General features: G+C 31.2%; 1 protein-coding gene across 2 annotated transcripts; it reads left to right on the top strand.

Annotated features, from left to right (window-relative positions):
• Nucleotides 1–4658: 4658 nt before the first annotated feature.
• sta (stubarista 40S ribosomal protein SA) lies at nt 4659–14725 on the top strand. Of its 2 annotated transcripts, none has more exons than XM_075374699.1 (7): nt 4659–4769; nt 5572–5942; nt 6110–6268; nt 7379–7507; nt 12450–12656; nt 13947–14024; nt 14636–14725. In XM_075374699.1, exons 2-6 carry the CDS (start codon nt 5604–5606, stop codon nt 14016–14018), a joined length of 906 nt encoding a protein of 301 aa, XP_075230814.1. In that variant the 5' UTR covers nt 4659–4769; nt 5572–5603; the 3' UTR covers nt 14019–14024; nt 14636–14725. The 2 variants fall into 2 exon arrangements, with proteins under 2 accessions (XP_075230814.1, XP_075230816.1); XM_075374701.1 differs by lacking the exon at nt 4659–4769 and adding an exon at nt 4847–4865.
• Nucleotides 14726–14756: the final 31 nt, after the last annotated feature.

Here is a 14756-nt window from a genome sequence, read left to right as displayed (position 1 = left end):
TGTACCGAATGGTATAGTAAACGGCGTAGCCAGAGCAGCTGTAAAAGTGTGCGTTCTTGACGACGGGGACAAGAGCCGTCGTTTTGTAACTGCTTACCTCTTTACTCTGGGGATAAGAACCGTTTACAACTAATTCTATTAATATCAAATAACCGTACGGAACGTGTTAATTATATTCTAGAAGTGATTATTATAGAAACATTTATTGTAGTGTATATTTTATTTAATGAAGTGAAAAGCTGTGAGTGACTTATTTCTATCATTTGTTGTGTTGTTTTCATTTAAGGCTTTGTCATAAATTCATTCATGTAAATTTTTAATATTTCAATACAGTTATTTTCTTTTAAAACGACCAAGTTAGGAGGAAAAGGTTGTTCATAGTCAGGAGAGGGAAATTTTAATCAATGTTTACAATTTCTTTTAACAAAAAAATACCGGAATAGAGAGGAAAACTGAAGTGCTAATATGGTTGTTCAAGCGACAAAAGTATCAAAACGAACGTTCCAAAGAATTATAGCAGAAGGGAAATCAAATGAAACTGAGAAGCCATCCGTGTTCGTTTCGCCGAGAAAATGTGTAAATCGCGTGTACTGTAAATTGCACACATTACTGGGTACTGTGTGCAATTTAGATTCGTTTGACACGGATGCTTTGAGGAGTTCAATAAATAAATTTTATGTAACTTTAATTTTATGTAATGAAAGTGAAATTAATTTCAAAGGGGTGAAAGATCTTTAAGGAGAATATTACGTATTTCATTTTCCTGTTTAGCCTCCGGGATTTACCGTTCAGGTATTACTTTAGAAGATGAATGAGGATGATATGTATGAGTGTAAATGAAGTGTAGTCTTGTAGAGTCTCAGTTCAACCATTCCTGAGATGTGTGGTTGATTGAAACCCAACCACCAAAGAACACTGGTATATACGATCTAGAATTTAAATCCGTATAAAAGTAATTGGCCTTTCTAGGACTTGAACACTGGAACTCTCGACCTTCAAATCAGCTGATTTTGGGAAGACGCGTCACCACTAGACCAGCCCGGTGGGTTAAACAGAAGACATCCGGAAAATACTGATAGAACGGCATGACATTAAACTGCAAAGAATTAAACTTCTATGACAAATTTCCGTTTCGCGAAGAAGGAAGACCGATTGTATACACAGATGAAACCTACATTCGCAGTAGTCATGCGACACTAAAATCGTGTGCAAATACAACAAACCTTCATGAAGGACTGAAAACACCAGTATCCAAAGGCCTATTGTTAATAATTATTCATGCCGGCTGTAATAAAGGATTAACAACGCTTTACTTTTGTAAGAGTCAAATAAGAAAGGAGATTATCACAAATCGATCGATTTTGAAAAGTACACGAAATGATTAGGGGAGGTGTATTTCCAACTTACCACCTTCTCGGTCGGTTATTGTACTGGATAACACATCGTGTCACAACGTTCTGCTACAAAAACAGACAAATTCTAACTCTTTAAAAAGCGATATGATAAAATGGTTACCGAACAACGAATTAACTGTTCTCCTTCTATGAAAAAGACTTAATTATATGATATTACAATCTTACACAAAGAAAATCAAAAGAAATTTCTAATAAATGACATTTTTTGAAAATTGTGGGCACACAGTTCTATGATTGCAACCTTATCACCCTGACTTAAATGCTATTAAAATAACTTAGAGACAAGTGAAAGAGCAAGCAGCTAAAATAAATACAACTTTTAAAATGTAGGACGTTCTTAAGTTAGCTGAAGAGGAATTTCATAAAGGGTATGAAGCTGAGTGAAAGAATGTCTACGAGCATGTTGTCAACGTTGAAAAAAAATACATTAAAGATGAATATTTATATGATGTGCACATCGAAAATTTTGTGATAAATGTGAATTCAGAATTGGACACAAGCTCTTTTGATCTGCCGACAACAGCGACTTTGGAATTAGCGAGCTACAACAATAAAGTGAGTAGAAAAAGTAATTATTTAAAGTACTTTGAAATAATAATATTAATTGGGGTACTGAACTAGTTTTAATTAATTAAATAATTAAGTGTACGAACGTACGATTTTTATATACAGCAGTAATTTTTCTGTAATAAATGAAATAAAGTGTCGTTATAGTGATTTTATGCTTACAAAAAATTTTATGGTAGTTTCGTTGGTAGTAATTTAATATTTAAAAAGTTTTGTGTTTGCACAAACATTTAAAAATGGACAACGGCGTTCAATCGAAATTGAAAGGACGCATCATTCATTGTCAAGGCAGAGAAATTATTTCTAACGTTTCCAAGTTTATGAAGGAAGAAGCAGACAACAAGGACAACAGATTGATGTGTTCCTTTATCAAAAAATCGAGGAAGAACTGCTGCATGTTGTGTGTCTGAGCGTCTGGTGAAAACAACAGCGAACTGAAAAACATAACGGATAATGATGAAACGAAACAAAACATTTTTTCAACGCCAGACAAACGTCTAACGTCTAAAAGGCTTATCGCAGGACAGAAAAACTTCGATAAATGGTATGGTAAGAAGAAGTTTATAATTTTCACCTATAAAAACATTGCTTCTCTACACTGATAATTCTATTACAAGAGCTACGAGAGAGCATTAACTTTCAAGGCCAGAAAAACAGTTTGAAATTTATTCTGAAGGATCTTGGCTTCAAATGGAGAAGGATCCAATAACAGAAAACTATTAATTGAAACGCCAGACGTTCAACAAAGAATTTCTTATTTGAGGGCAATGAAGCGTTTCAGAAACCAAGGAGGGCCCATAATTTATCTCGATGACTCGTACATTTTAGCAGTCACCTTAAACATCAATGGTGGTTAGCCAATTCCAACAATGGTATCCGACGTCCAATCTCTAATGGGTACAGACTATAATTATTCATGCTGGCAGTGAAAATTTCGTCCCAAATACCTTGATATCGTGGAAAGCGACAAATCAAACTGGGGACTAACACGCGATGATGTAAAAAATGATATGTTTATAAAATGGATGAAAGAAGAATTGCTGCCAAATTTGGAGCCGAGGAGTGTTTTAGTAATAGAAAACTCTCCTTACCGTAACGTTTAAATTGACAAAGCCCCGAACTCAAAGCGCAGAAAGCAGGATATGAAAGATTGGCTTGTGAAACATAACTTTCCTTTCACTGATGCTATGTTTGTGCTCGAGCTGTACAAACTGGCAAAATTGCACAAACTTAGATTTTCCGCTATATCCTTGATGAGGTTGTTCAAGAAAAGGGACATGAAATCTTAAGACTGCCGCCATATCATCCAGACCTCAACCAGACTGAACTCATATGGGCTGATGTTAAAAGCTACGTCGCTGGTAAAAAATTTGTTTATCTTGCAATTTTCAAGTTCAAACGCTAACCGAAGAGAAGATTGCTTGCACGGGCCAAGAAGTCTGGATAAGGAAGTGCGACCACGTAAAAAAATAACCGAAGACGAGTACTTATCTAAGGAACGTGAGATCGACAACCTCGTTGAATCATTCGTCATCTCATTGAAGAACGATTCTGACTCCGAGAGCAGTGATGAAGACTCAGTTGACGTGAGCGGGATTGAGACGCTAGAATGAAAAAGTGACGATAACTGAAAAGTAACCAATGACGTTTTTTCTCGATTTTTATAAAATATGCCTTAATTCTTTTTATTATACTTTGATTGTTAATGTAGTACTAATAGTTAAGTGATAGGTAAAACCGTAACATTTTTTAATTTCACTGTAATGAAGTTAAAAAATGTTAATTTCATGTTAACGAAATTAAAAAATAATAGTTAAATTAATTGGCAGAAAATATGCTTTTAAATATTACATTACCTAATTATTAAATAACGCTATTAAAATAACATACTTGGTTATCGTATTTTATTAAATAATTTCGCATTTTATTGGATAAATTTGGATTATTTTTATATTTGTAATTTATGCTATAGATAAAGTACCGTTTTATAAGATCATATTTTGATTTTAATATTATACATTCAACTAAATACACTAATTAACGAATTTATAATAATTATTTCAAAATTACATATTAATGAGGTGTATTATCAAATTTAATTTTGATGAATGCTAGTTTAGCAGTTCACATAAGCCGTACTACAGGTGCCAGTCGATAGAAGCGAGCATGATGTTTTCGGATAGGCTAGTAACGACATGGCCGCGCGCGCAGTTAATTTGCTCAATAGTACATACACCCTAAATACATTACTCATCTTTTTGGGCAGTCGTGTAAATAGTATTTTTGTCGTAATTTCTTGATGCAATATTTTTCCTTCTCATGAAAAAAAATTAGATACTGAACTTGGGTTAAAGAATTGTTAAAAAAAATTTGAATGCTCTCAACCCAGCTTTTGAAATATACTTGTATATTCGTAATATGCTTTGGATCTATAAAATATGCTTTATTGTTTGTGATTTACATATTTGAGATTTTTACACTAAAAATATCCAAAACCCAGACCTTTGCAAATTTTACTGTTTTGAAGGTTATTCATGGTAATTGTATCCAATAACCAGCATTAAACGTGAGCAAACCATGACTTCTATGTATATTTAATCAACTTTATATAATCGGAACTTAATTGTTAATTAAAAATTTTGTTGTTAATTCAACTAGACTTTCTAAAGATGTTTAAAGTATTTTTAATTTTATTTTCAAGTATTGGTAAGATTGCTGTTGTAAATGATGATAGTGAAGAGCGATTTCCGATTTCCTTTTCTAACCCTCTCTGTGGCGTTCGTTGACGTGAGTATCGTCTGAAGTGTAATTTAGTAAATGTTCAATCTTTTTTAAAAACTTATTTATCCTTTTTATTTTGGGCAAATTTATAAGACGAAATTAGTGAGTTTATCTTTTTAATTGTTGTTTGAGCCTTTGATGTATTACTATTTATAAACCACGTGTCTGTAAGGCTTTCGTGGTTACGACCTTAAGGGATGTATTGTGACTGTGTAGTTGAATTATGTTTGTTTTTTCTGTCCAGTTGGTTTTTTACTTATTAATAGTAAAGTAACTAATGAATAATTATAATTGGGTAACTGGATTTAATTTATGTGAAGGGATTTTTGAAAGAGTTTTAGATAACTGCTGTTGTAATGAACGAAAGCTTAAAGTGAAATCTTATAGTAGTTTACATCTTATAATTAAAAAAATATATATTTTGGTGTACTTGTTCATCGCAGGATTGTTGCCAACTGCTATAATGAGCTTTCTCATAATCTGGGTGATAAGTAGATAGTAATGCTTACACTTTTTCATCTGTTAAACTTTGTAATAAGCAATTGAATTTTTTTTTATCAATCACTTAAGCAGTCTAAACTTATGTGCAGGTAAACTTATTTTGTAAATGTTAAGTATAAAATTTTTATTTAAATTATTGCTTTAAAATTCTATTATTGTTTTGATGTTTAGAGTTATTTATGTAAGCTCAGCATTACTGAAGTTCTGAAGAATCATGTTCAGGAATAATTATGATTGTTTTGTAGTTTTATTATAATTATTTAATCATTCTTGTGTCAAGTGAATTGTATTTTATGTTTATTATTAGGTTTATCGTTGCTCTTATTAAAACGTTGAAGGATGTCGGGAGGACTTGATGCATTGAGCCTCAAAGAGGAGGATGTCACAAAAATGTTAGGAGCTGCAACTCATGTTGGTAATGATAATGTAGATTATCAAATGGAGCAGTATGTTTATAAAAGGAGACAAGATGGAGTATACATCATCAATCTGCGTCGAACCTGGGAAAAGCTTTTACTAGCTGCTCGTGCTATTGTGGCAATTGAACATCCAAGTGAAGTTTTTGTTATATCATCCCGCCCATATGGACAACGTGCTGTATTGAAATTTGCTGCTCATACCGGAGCTACACCTATTGCGGGCCGTTTTACGCCTGGTGCATTCACTAACCAAATTCAGGTCAGTTAATATTTTATATTTTTCTGAACTATTAAGCCAGTTTTACATACAAAGGTAAAATTTGTTCATTAAAAAAATGCCACAGTTAAAGGTATATTTTTACACATTAGAAATAATGAAGTTAATTCTTTATATTGCATAAATATGCTATGTACTTTCTTTTACAGGCAGCATTTAGAGAACCTCGATTGCTAGTTGTAACAGACCCGGTTACTGATCATCAGCCTATCAGAGAAGCATCATATGTCAATATCCCTGTAATTGCATTTGCCAACACTGATTCTCCATTAAGATTTGTGGATATTGCCATTCCATGTAACAACAAGGTATTTATTACAAATAACTTTTTTCCGTCTAAGAAAACATTCAATGCTGTTTGATTATATAATCGTGTAGCATTGAATGTTTTGAAAAAGAGCTACAGCAAACTGTTATACCAATTTTATAGTGGTTTATTTATAAATTTTTTTTGTATTAATTTTTGTATTTTGGAATCTCTTTAATTATTGTTGTTCAAAGAAATCAGGTTTGCTCTTTTTTAATATATTTCAGGAACTACTTGTAGACAGTTGGAGGGTAATTTTGTCATCATTAAAGATTTTTTTTATCAAAGTGAGTTAAGCAGATTATATCCACTAATGTAGTAATTACATCTAAGGGGCTGAAATTAAAAGCTTTCCCGCAAATTTATCTCTGTAGTATATTAATAATAAATTTGTAAAGATGGGAATCTGTGCTTGCAAAACAGGGAATAAATTCTACTAGTGTATAAAAAGATTTATAAAAGGTTAATTTGCTAGATTTAGCATGAAAAATAATATAAAACGCCTTCCTTTTGAAACTTAAAAGATTACGTTGACAAGTACAACATTACTGTAGATGAATGAAAACGAAATTGTTGTGGAAAAATTAATGCACATTCAATCTATGATGAAGTTGATTAAAGCATCATTTATTTTTCTTGTACATTTCCAGAGAGAACTTTGTTCTCCTGTATATTTAAAGCTTTATTATTTATATTGAAGATTATCTACATTATGTACTTGCCAAGGATTCATTTTAGCAAAAAATTGAAGTATGTAATCTAAGGTGTTGAAACAACTTTTGGTATAATTTTTTTAAAACTTTGATGTTTATGCATAATAAGTTATTAAACATTGTACTGGTCAGTTATATGGGAGTTTTTCTTACTTTTATGAGTAGATGCTAGAGTACCGTGATCACAGCCTGAGTGAGCTGGTGGCTTTATTCTTCTGTTAGCCTTTTTTAAAAAATTGTCTAAAAAAAATTACTTTTTTTTTTTTTAAACAGTTGTTTTAATACATTAATAAGATGCAGTTTTAACATAGAAAAAAATTATTAAGGTGATTTAATTTGAGAATTTAAAATACTATAAATAAATTTAATTTTTTTGTTTATTTAATTTTTTTTTGTAGGCGACATATTCTATTGGTTTGATGTGGTGGTTCCTTGCACGTGAGGTTCTGCGTTTTCAAGGTCGCATTCCTCGTGATGGCAAGTGGGATGTTGTGGTTGATTTATTCTTCTTCAGAGATCCTGACGAGGTGATTGATTTATACTTTTTAGATTTAAGATGGAATTGAGTTGATAATATTTATGTACTACTTCGTTGTCATATTTTCTATGTTACTTGTTTTGTTAAATGCCTGCTGGATGATTATAAGCCATCCAAAGAACAGTTGTAAAATTTTGTTTAACTTCATGATATATCGAAAGTTTGGTTGTTTACTTAAGTCTATGATGGTTATCAGTGAGGCTTTTTAGATTGTGTAGAACCAATTTTATTTTAGGTATGTGTTTTCTGTTTTTAGTGTTAGTGCCTTTTCTGATTTTATGGTAACAAATTTTGAGTTAACGTTCAGTTATTTTCAAGTTTATAGTTTGCTTGAATCATTGATATCTTTATCACAGTTGCTCTCTATTTTTACTGATTACCAATAACTTGATGTGCGAATTTATAAAAAAAAAGAAGTGTTATTACTATTTTTAAGTCAATTTAATTTTCTAAATGGTTCATTTATTTAACATGAGCCGAACAATATGTTTTTAAATTTAAAAACAAAAATAAACTTAAAAACCACCAAATTCAGTTTGAGGGAAAACATACTATTTTATAGTTAGCAATACTGTATATTGGAGAGAGTAGTATATTAGTATAGAGTAACAATTTTGACAATATAAAAATACATAAAATTGTTGAAAATATACTTTATATGTCAAAAAAGATTCATCCAGTTTGAAACATATAAATGAACATTAAACAAATGAACATATGATTATGCCGTGAATTGCAAAATACAAATTTGAGTATGATATTTATTTCCAGTTTTCACTAATGTTCAGTATGGTCTTCTCTGGACGCACAACAAACATCTATAAGGTAATAATATAATCTTGTCCCAGATTTTAGCCATCATTTTTACTTACTGCTGTTATTACTGCAGCCACTTCTGTTATGCAGTTTTGCAGTATATTCACAGTTGCTGAAACAGGGTGCACATAAACAGTCTTTCACAAACTCCCACGAGAAAAAAATCAAGACACGATTAATCCATCATTATGTAAGTTCACTGTTGAGAAATGTTTGATGCTCTACTGCTTTGTTGAGATGGCAGTTTGGTGATGCTCTATTGCAGTGGTAGTTAACCTTTTTATACCTACCACTTTTGTGTCGCTGTTTTTTATACACTTTTGTGTCTCTGTTGCCCTCAGTCCCACAGTAATGGTGATTTATAAAGTAGGGAAGTACCTTTACTTTATAAAATTTATAAAGCAGAGTTACATCAAGTTAAAGCATATAATAATAATTACTTACCAAATACTTGTGCTGATCAGATGCGCGAGCTATTTTGGGATGACGCTGTTTGTTTTTTGCGGTTGCACTATAGCGCCATTTAGTTTCACTTACGTAATGTGAACTAAATTTATGCGTGGGTGATACAAATAGTAAATTTTCTGAAATTTTAATTGTTACGGGGAATTTTATGAAAACCTAATGAAAATGTTTTTAAATAATGCTATGAAAGTTTTTTAAAACGTCAAATTAAAAAAAGGAAGTGCTACAGTATCGGACAAAACCCCTGCTGCCCACCATGAAAGCTGGAATGCCCACTAAGTTGTTGGTAGGGACCAGGTTGACTACCACTGCCTTATTCCATTGGAAAATAAATTTATTGGAATCTGCGAGAAGCCAGTTTTTGCAAGACTTGCAGTTATGACGGTCCTATAATACTGTTTTCCATAAAAACAAAACGTTTCCATAAAATGTACAAACCAGACTGTAAATCTCTTCCTAGGAAGCAGTGTAGAAGACATTAACTTCTGGAGAGTCTTTCATGCTCTTATACTTGTGGCAGCTCTACTCTAATCCTGCATTGTGGTGGTTCATCTTTCTACTAACATGAAACATGATTTCAGTACTGAACATTAATTAAATGTGAAAGAAAGTGTCATCTTCCTAGTAGTGTAGGATGAATTCACAAGTCTTCAGAAATTGTTTATCACTTTGGAGGGTTTGTACTGATTGCATCCTAAACAGTTTGAGTAAAAAACTTTACCACAAAACACATCAGACAGTTTTACAAGGAGTGGCTAACTCTTGACTGGCATGAGAGTGAACTTTCCTTTGCTCCTTTCAAAACTTTGGATGTGCTCATTACCTTTATGGATGTGGACTATCTGCAGATTTCCCTTCATGAGAACATCCTACTTCTTGAACCTGTTGGTGCCAACGTCAAATGCTCTGAGCAGTTGGAGTCCAGTGCTGGGATATTGTTGATGAATATTATGCTCCACAGTTGTTGAAGTGGAGATCACAGATTGCTTTGGGCACTGTGAAATTCTAGAATCCCTCTTATATGAACTGGTGAAAATAATAGTGGTTAAGTCAAAAATTTCAGAAAATGAAGTAAGATCAGCATTGGTCTGACAAACAAGCTATATAGTGTGAGACTGAAGTAAGTCATTAGTACCGTATTCTACCACAGAGAGCAGCACTTCATTATCAGAATGTTGAGCCATTTGCAATGAAAGTGGTGCAAGTAATATGACTTGCACTACCTTCATGTGTTGTGGTTGTTTGTTTACATTTTGTTTCTCAAGCTATTTTTATAATTATAGAGTGTTTCCTCTATTTGAAACAAAGGTAAAAGCTGTAAAAAAGTTATTTTCAGTGGAAAACCCATATTAATTTTGTGGTAGTTAACAGCAAAATGTTGTTAAACAAAAAAATTAATCGTGACAGTTCAGAACAATTGGGTGACTCAGATAAGGACCCACTGTTGTAAAAAAAGAAAATGTTATATCAGAAAATAGTGATGAAAGTTGACTGCACTGAAAGGAAAGAAGTTTGAATATTTTTATGCTTTAGCAGATTTCACGCACCAAAATTCTTTCTCTGTGAACTGATTCAACAACATGGAATTTAACACCACATAAGAAGATCACCCAAGACCAACCCTAGGAAAGGAAAATCTTAATTTGCATTCCGGTTAAAATAAATTATTCTTGAAATTGAGTAGTGGAATATCTGTTTAAGTTTGCAAACGACGTTTGCTTCCTACAGACATTTGTAATTTCTGATGGTCGTATTACAGAAAATTAGTACTGGCAAGAAAGCAGAAGATCTTAGAGGGAAAGATAGTTGTCCATCACGTAAAATTTTCCCAGAAGATTGTTATTGTTTGTGCTCATTCAGTCGTTCCCAGTTAACGAAAGTCATTATGCGAGATCAGAACATTCAAGAAGCTGCAAGTACTTAAGTGAATCACTAAACCTGTCAAAAATGCATGATATTGTATTTAGAATACTGTCAGAAAGAAAATAAAAAACCGGACAGATTTTAAATTCAAAATATAACTTGAAGTTTTCATCCAAATACATGTAAGAGATGTGACTTATATAAAATTAAAATGAATACTCTAGATATTACAGAGGATGCAAAGAGAAAGTTGGAACTTGATAATGAAATTCACCTACGAAAAGCAGAGTTGGCAAGAAAAATATTTGATAATGGAGAAGATTCTAAATTTAATCAAGAACATTATGCATACATGGTGGACTTAACAAAAGGCTTTGCCTTTCTCAGTTCTAACAGTTTCTGTTACTTATAAGCAGAATATGTACTGTTACAACCTTTGTGTTCATGATCTCTCTACTGACATTGGAACTTCCATGTCTGGGATGAAACTATTGCTTGTAGAGGATCACAAGAGGTAGCATCATGTATAATTAAGCATAAAAATTTATGCCAAAAATAAAAAGAGAGTGACTATTTTTAGTGATGCGTATGGTGGAGAGGGGAAAAATAGAAACATTAAAATTGCCCTGGCTCTAATTAAATTTGTTCAGAGTAATGAAACAAATTTATGAGACAATTGAACAAAAATTTCTAATATTAGGATACAGTTCCTCATGAATGAGTCACACTCTGCATCTGTGGAGAATGCTGCTAAAGCTAAAATAATTTATTTTGTGGAATATTGGTACACACCAATGGGAAAGGCTTTATTGTTTGCAAAAGGCAGACCTAATGATTTTATTTCAACCAAACAACTTGAAAAATTCAGTACTAAACAAAAGAAAAAGAAAAATTCTCAGAAAGTTAACTGGTTGAAAATTCAGTGGTTGAGGTATGAAAAAAATCTCTTGAAAATTTTTTGTCTGCACCAACCCCTATAAGGATGTGATAATGTTGATGAGACTTGTTTTCAGTGATGATGACAATAGTGGAAACAAACAAATGGTAACTAATTTGCTACAAAAAGTTTTGTTAAATTTTTATTTCTGTGTTTCTAGTTTAGTTAGTGAACAATTTTATTTTTAGACATAGTTAATTTTATTTTAACTAACCAAAGAGTATTGTTAAAAAACATTTATCTTTCCAATTTATTTAGAAAACATAAAAGAATATAATAAAAGTGAACAAAAAAATTCAAAATTATAATGGGGTAAGTCATGTAAGGACCATTTAATTATATACTTTTTCAGTTTTTGTCATATTACTTGATTTTTAGGCCTTTGAGGTGGTACTGAAGAATGTACACTCACAATTATTTGTGTTTTTATTTTTCTATGAACATTTTCACAAAACCTAATTTTTCTCATTACATACTTTGTTATTTACAGCACTTTCATTTTCACCTGTACATGTGCTGTATGGTTCATTTGTTATAATAAACTGTTCTGAGTTAAAGTCTTTTGAAATTGGATGATTCTTTTTTATTACATCTGTATTTAAAATTGTTCTCATTAAGTCTTCATATATGTGACGACTAATATTTTAATTTATTTGTATATGTATTGAAAAAAGAAATGAAAATATAAAAGGAAAAAATAATGAAATGCTTTCCAAGGTCTGAGTTGTTTCTTTAATAGTTAATTAGGTGGTTTATTAAAAATTCATATACTGTGTCTTTAGTCTATACTCCAGTCTTAAAAATTTATTTGTATAGAAAACATTCTATTGTTTAACTTTTATATTTTTAGCAAGAAAAGGATGAGGCTGCTATAAAGGAAGCAGCACCTGTGGCCACTGTAAAACCAGAGGTGGAGTACCTGCCACAAACTGAGAGTTGGACAGATACTGCTGATGCTGCTGGTCAACCAACCTGGACTGCAGATGACCAGCCTGCTCCTGTGCCTGTAACTGGAGGATTTACAGCTACTGAAAGAGCTGATGATTGGGCATCACAGGTAATGTTAATTTTAAGTAGTTTTGATAAAACACTTGTTTTATAATACATTAGTCATCATCATCCATATTAATTTTATTTATTTTTATTTTTTTGTAAATTTGTGTGAATGATGGAAACTGCAAAAACAAACAACTGATGTTCTCTAGCTTTGGGCTCAGCCTTGCCTCAACTGTAATAGTGATTGCTCAAGGTGAAGAATTCAGATGTTGCACAGAGTGAAAATATACAAACTATTAATTTTGAATAAGAAGCAGAATCAGATTAATTAATGCACACGCTCATATTAAAATCTTATTAAACTGTCAAATCACCTTCAGTCATCTTCAGATCTGAATAAAGATAAAAACATTGTAATATAAGGTTTAAAGTATATTTAATGTATAGATTAATGATTAAATAGCTTGGAGAATTGCTTTATGTATGATAGTATGTTTAAGTACCTTTGATGTTTAAGTTGGTATAGTAAAAATTAGTTATGTATAAAATTTTCAGTTTTCTGAGGGGTTAACAAGTAACCCCTCATTTAATGAATATTTATTTATATTTCTGAGTATCTGATGCCAGATCTATTTTTGGGGCCACAAATGGCTATCATTTGTTGCCATCATGTGCCTTTAGTTCATACATTTTTGGTTTTCTGGTGTAGGAGGACTTGTTATTAATTACGAATGAGAGTGGCTAGGAAGCAGTATCAGGAATTTTTAACGTTAAAATTTAACTGATTATTGTGTAGGAAACAAATTTTTCACCTTTCACTAATTTAGTTAATAACTGTTGCCATGATAGTGTTTATTAGAATTTTATAATTATAATTTCTTGCTTTCATTTTTTACATCTTCCTATATCCCACAATAAATAGCTAACTTAAATGAATACTTCATATAATTCTATCTATGTAGAATTTACTCTTCTCTGAGGTCTGTCCTTTCTCTATCAGTCCATTATACTGTTGGGTAAATTTGTTTTAAAAATATCAGTGAAGAAATGTTTTACCTATTAAACTGTACTTATTAAGAGATGGTAAATTATTTTTTATAAGCTGATCTTGATTGAAAAATCAAAGGAATAGCTAAATTATGACTTACAATATTTTGAAATCTTTTATAATTCTCTGTAATAGCTCAAGAATGTGAATGAACATGTCTTTTACACTATTTATTCTTCTAAAACTTACCAGTTAAACTCTTCAAAATATTGCATATTATAATTAATAACCCATTCATGTGTTGTTAAATAAAATCACTTTTACTTTTTGTAAAAATATAGTAATGTAATAATATTTTTTTAGGTAAATGATGAATGGTCTGCTACTCCAGCCAATACTGGTGAATGGGGTGCTTCAGGCACTAATTGGAAGTAGAGTAATGTAAGTTACCTTTTTCTTTATACTCTTTTATAATTTTAAGCTTTTTTAAAGATATTTAAATATCTTCAATCGAATCATTTTCATTATCATATTGAATTTGCCGTGTGTGTATATACTAACAACTGTTCATTTTCATACTAAAAACTTTGTTTTATTGCCATCACTATTTTCCTGTATATATTCATTTAACTCAAAGATGTGATTATCACATATTTGTGTACACAATTGTCAAGAATTTATTTTGTCTAAGGATTTATAATTTTGTCTAAACAACAAATCATTATATATCTGAAAATTTTACTTAAATCTATTTCATGTATTTAAATTATTTAAACAAATTTCTTATCTAACCTTAGCAACTTATACCAAATGTTTATTATGGTGATCGCTATTTCATTAAGATGAATTATTAATGAAACAATAGTAGGAACTTTGATTTAATGTTTAGTTGGCATTGATTTCTACATCCATTAACAACTAATAAATACCAGCATATGCAATTGAAACTGTTTAAGCTAGCATTGCTTAATTGCTTAATTGTTATAATAGTTCTTTAGTGTTATGTTTTTTTTAAAACACTAATTTGATTGAATGTTTATGTTTGATTGCAGGTGTTCAAGTTGTAATGAAGGAATTCATTTTTGAAATGATTTTTGTATATATGACAATTTGATAATAAATAAACAAACTGTTTTGTGAAATTTTTATTTTTTTACTTATCCCTCTACATTG

Source organism: Lycorma delicatula, chromosome 9 (genome assembly GCF_047948215.1).
Source record: "Lycorma delicatula isolate Av1 chromosome 9, ASM4794821v1, whole genome shotgun sequence".
NCBI classification, from domain to species: Eukaryota; Metazoa; Arthropoda; class Insecta; order Hemiptera; family Fulgoridae; genus Lycorma; species Lycorma delicatula.
This window is presented reverse-complemented; position numbering and strand designations above follow the sequence as displayed.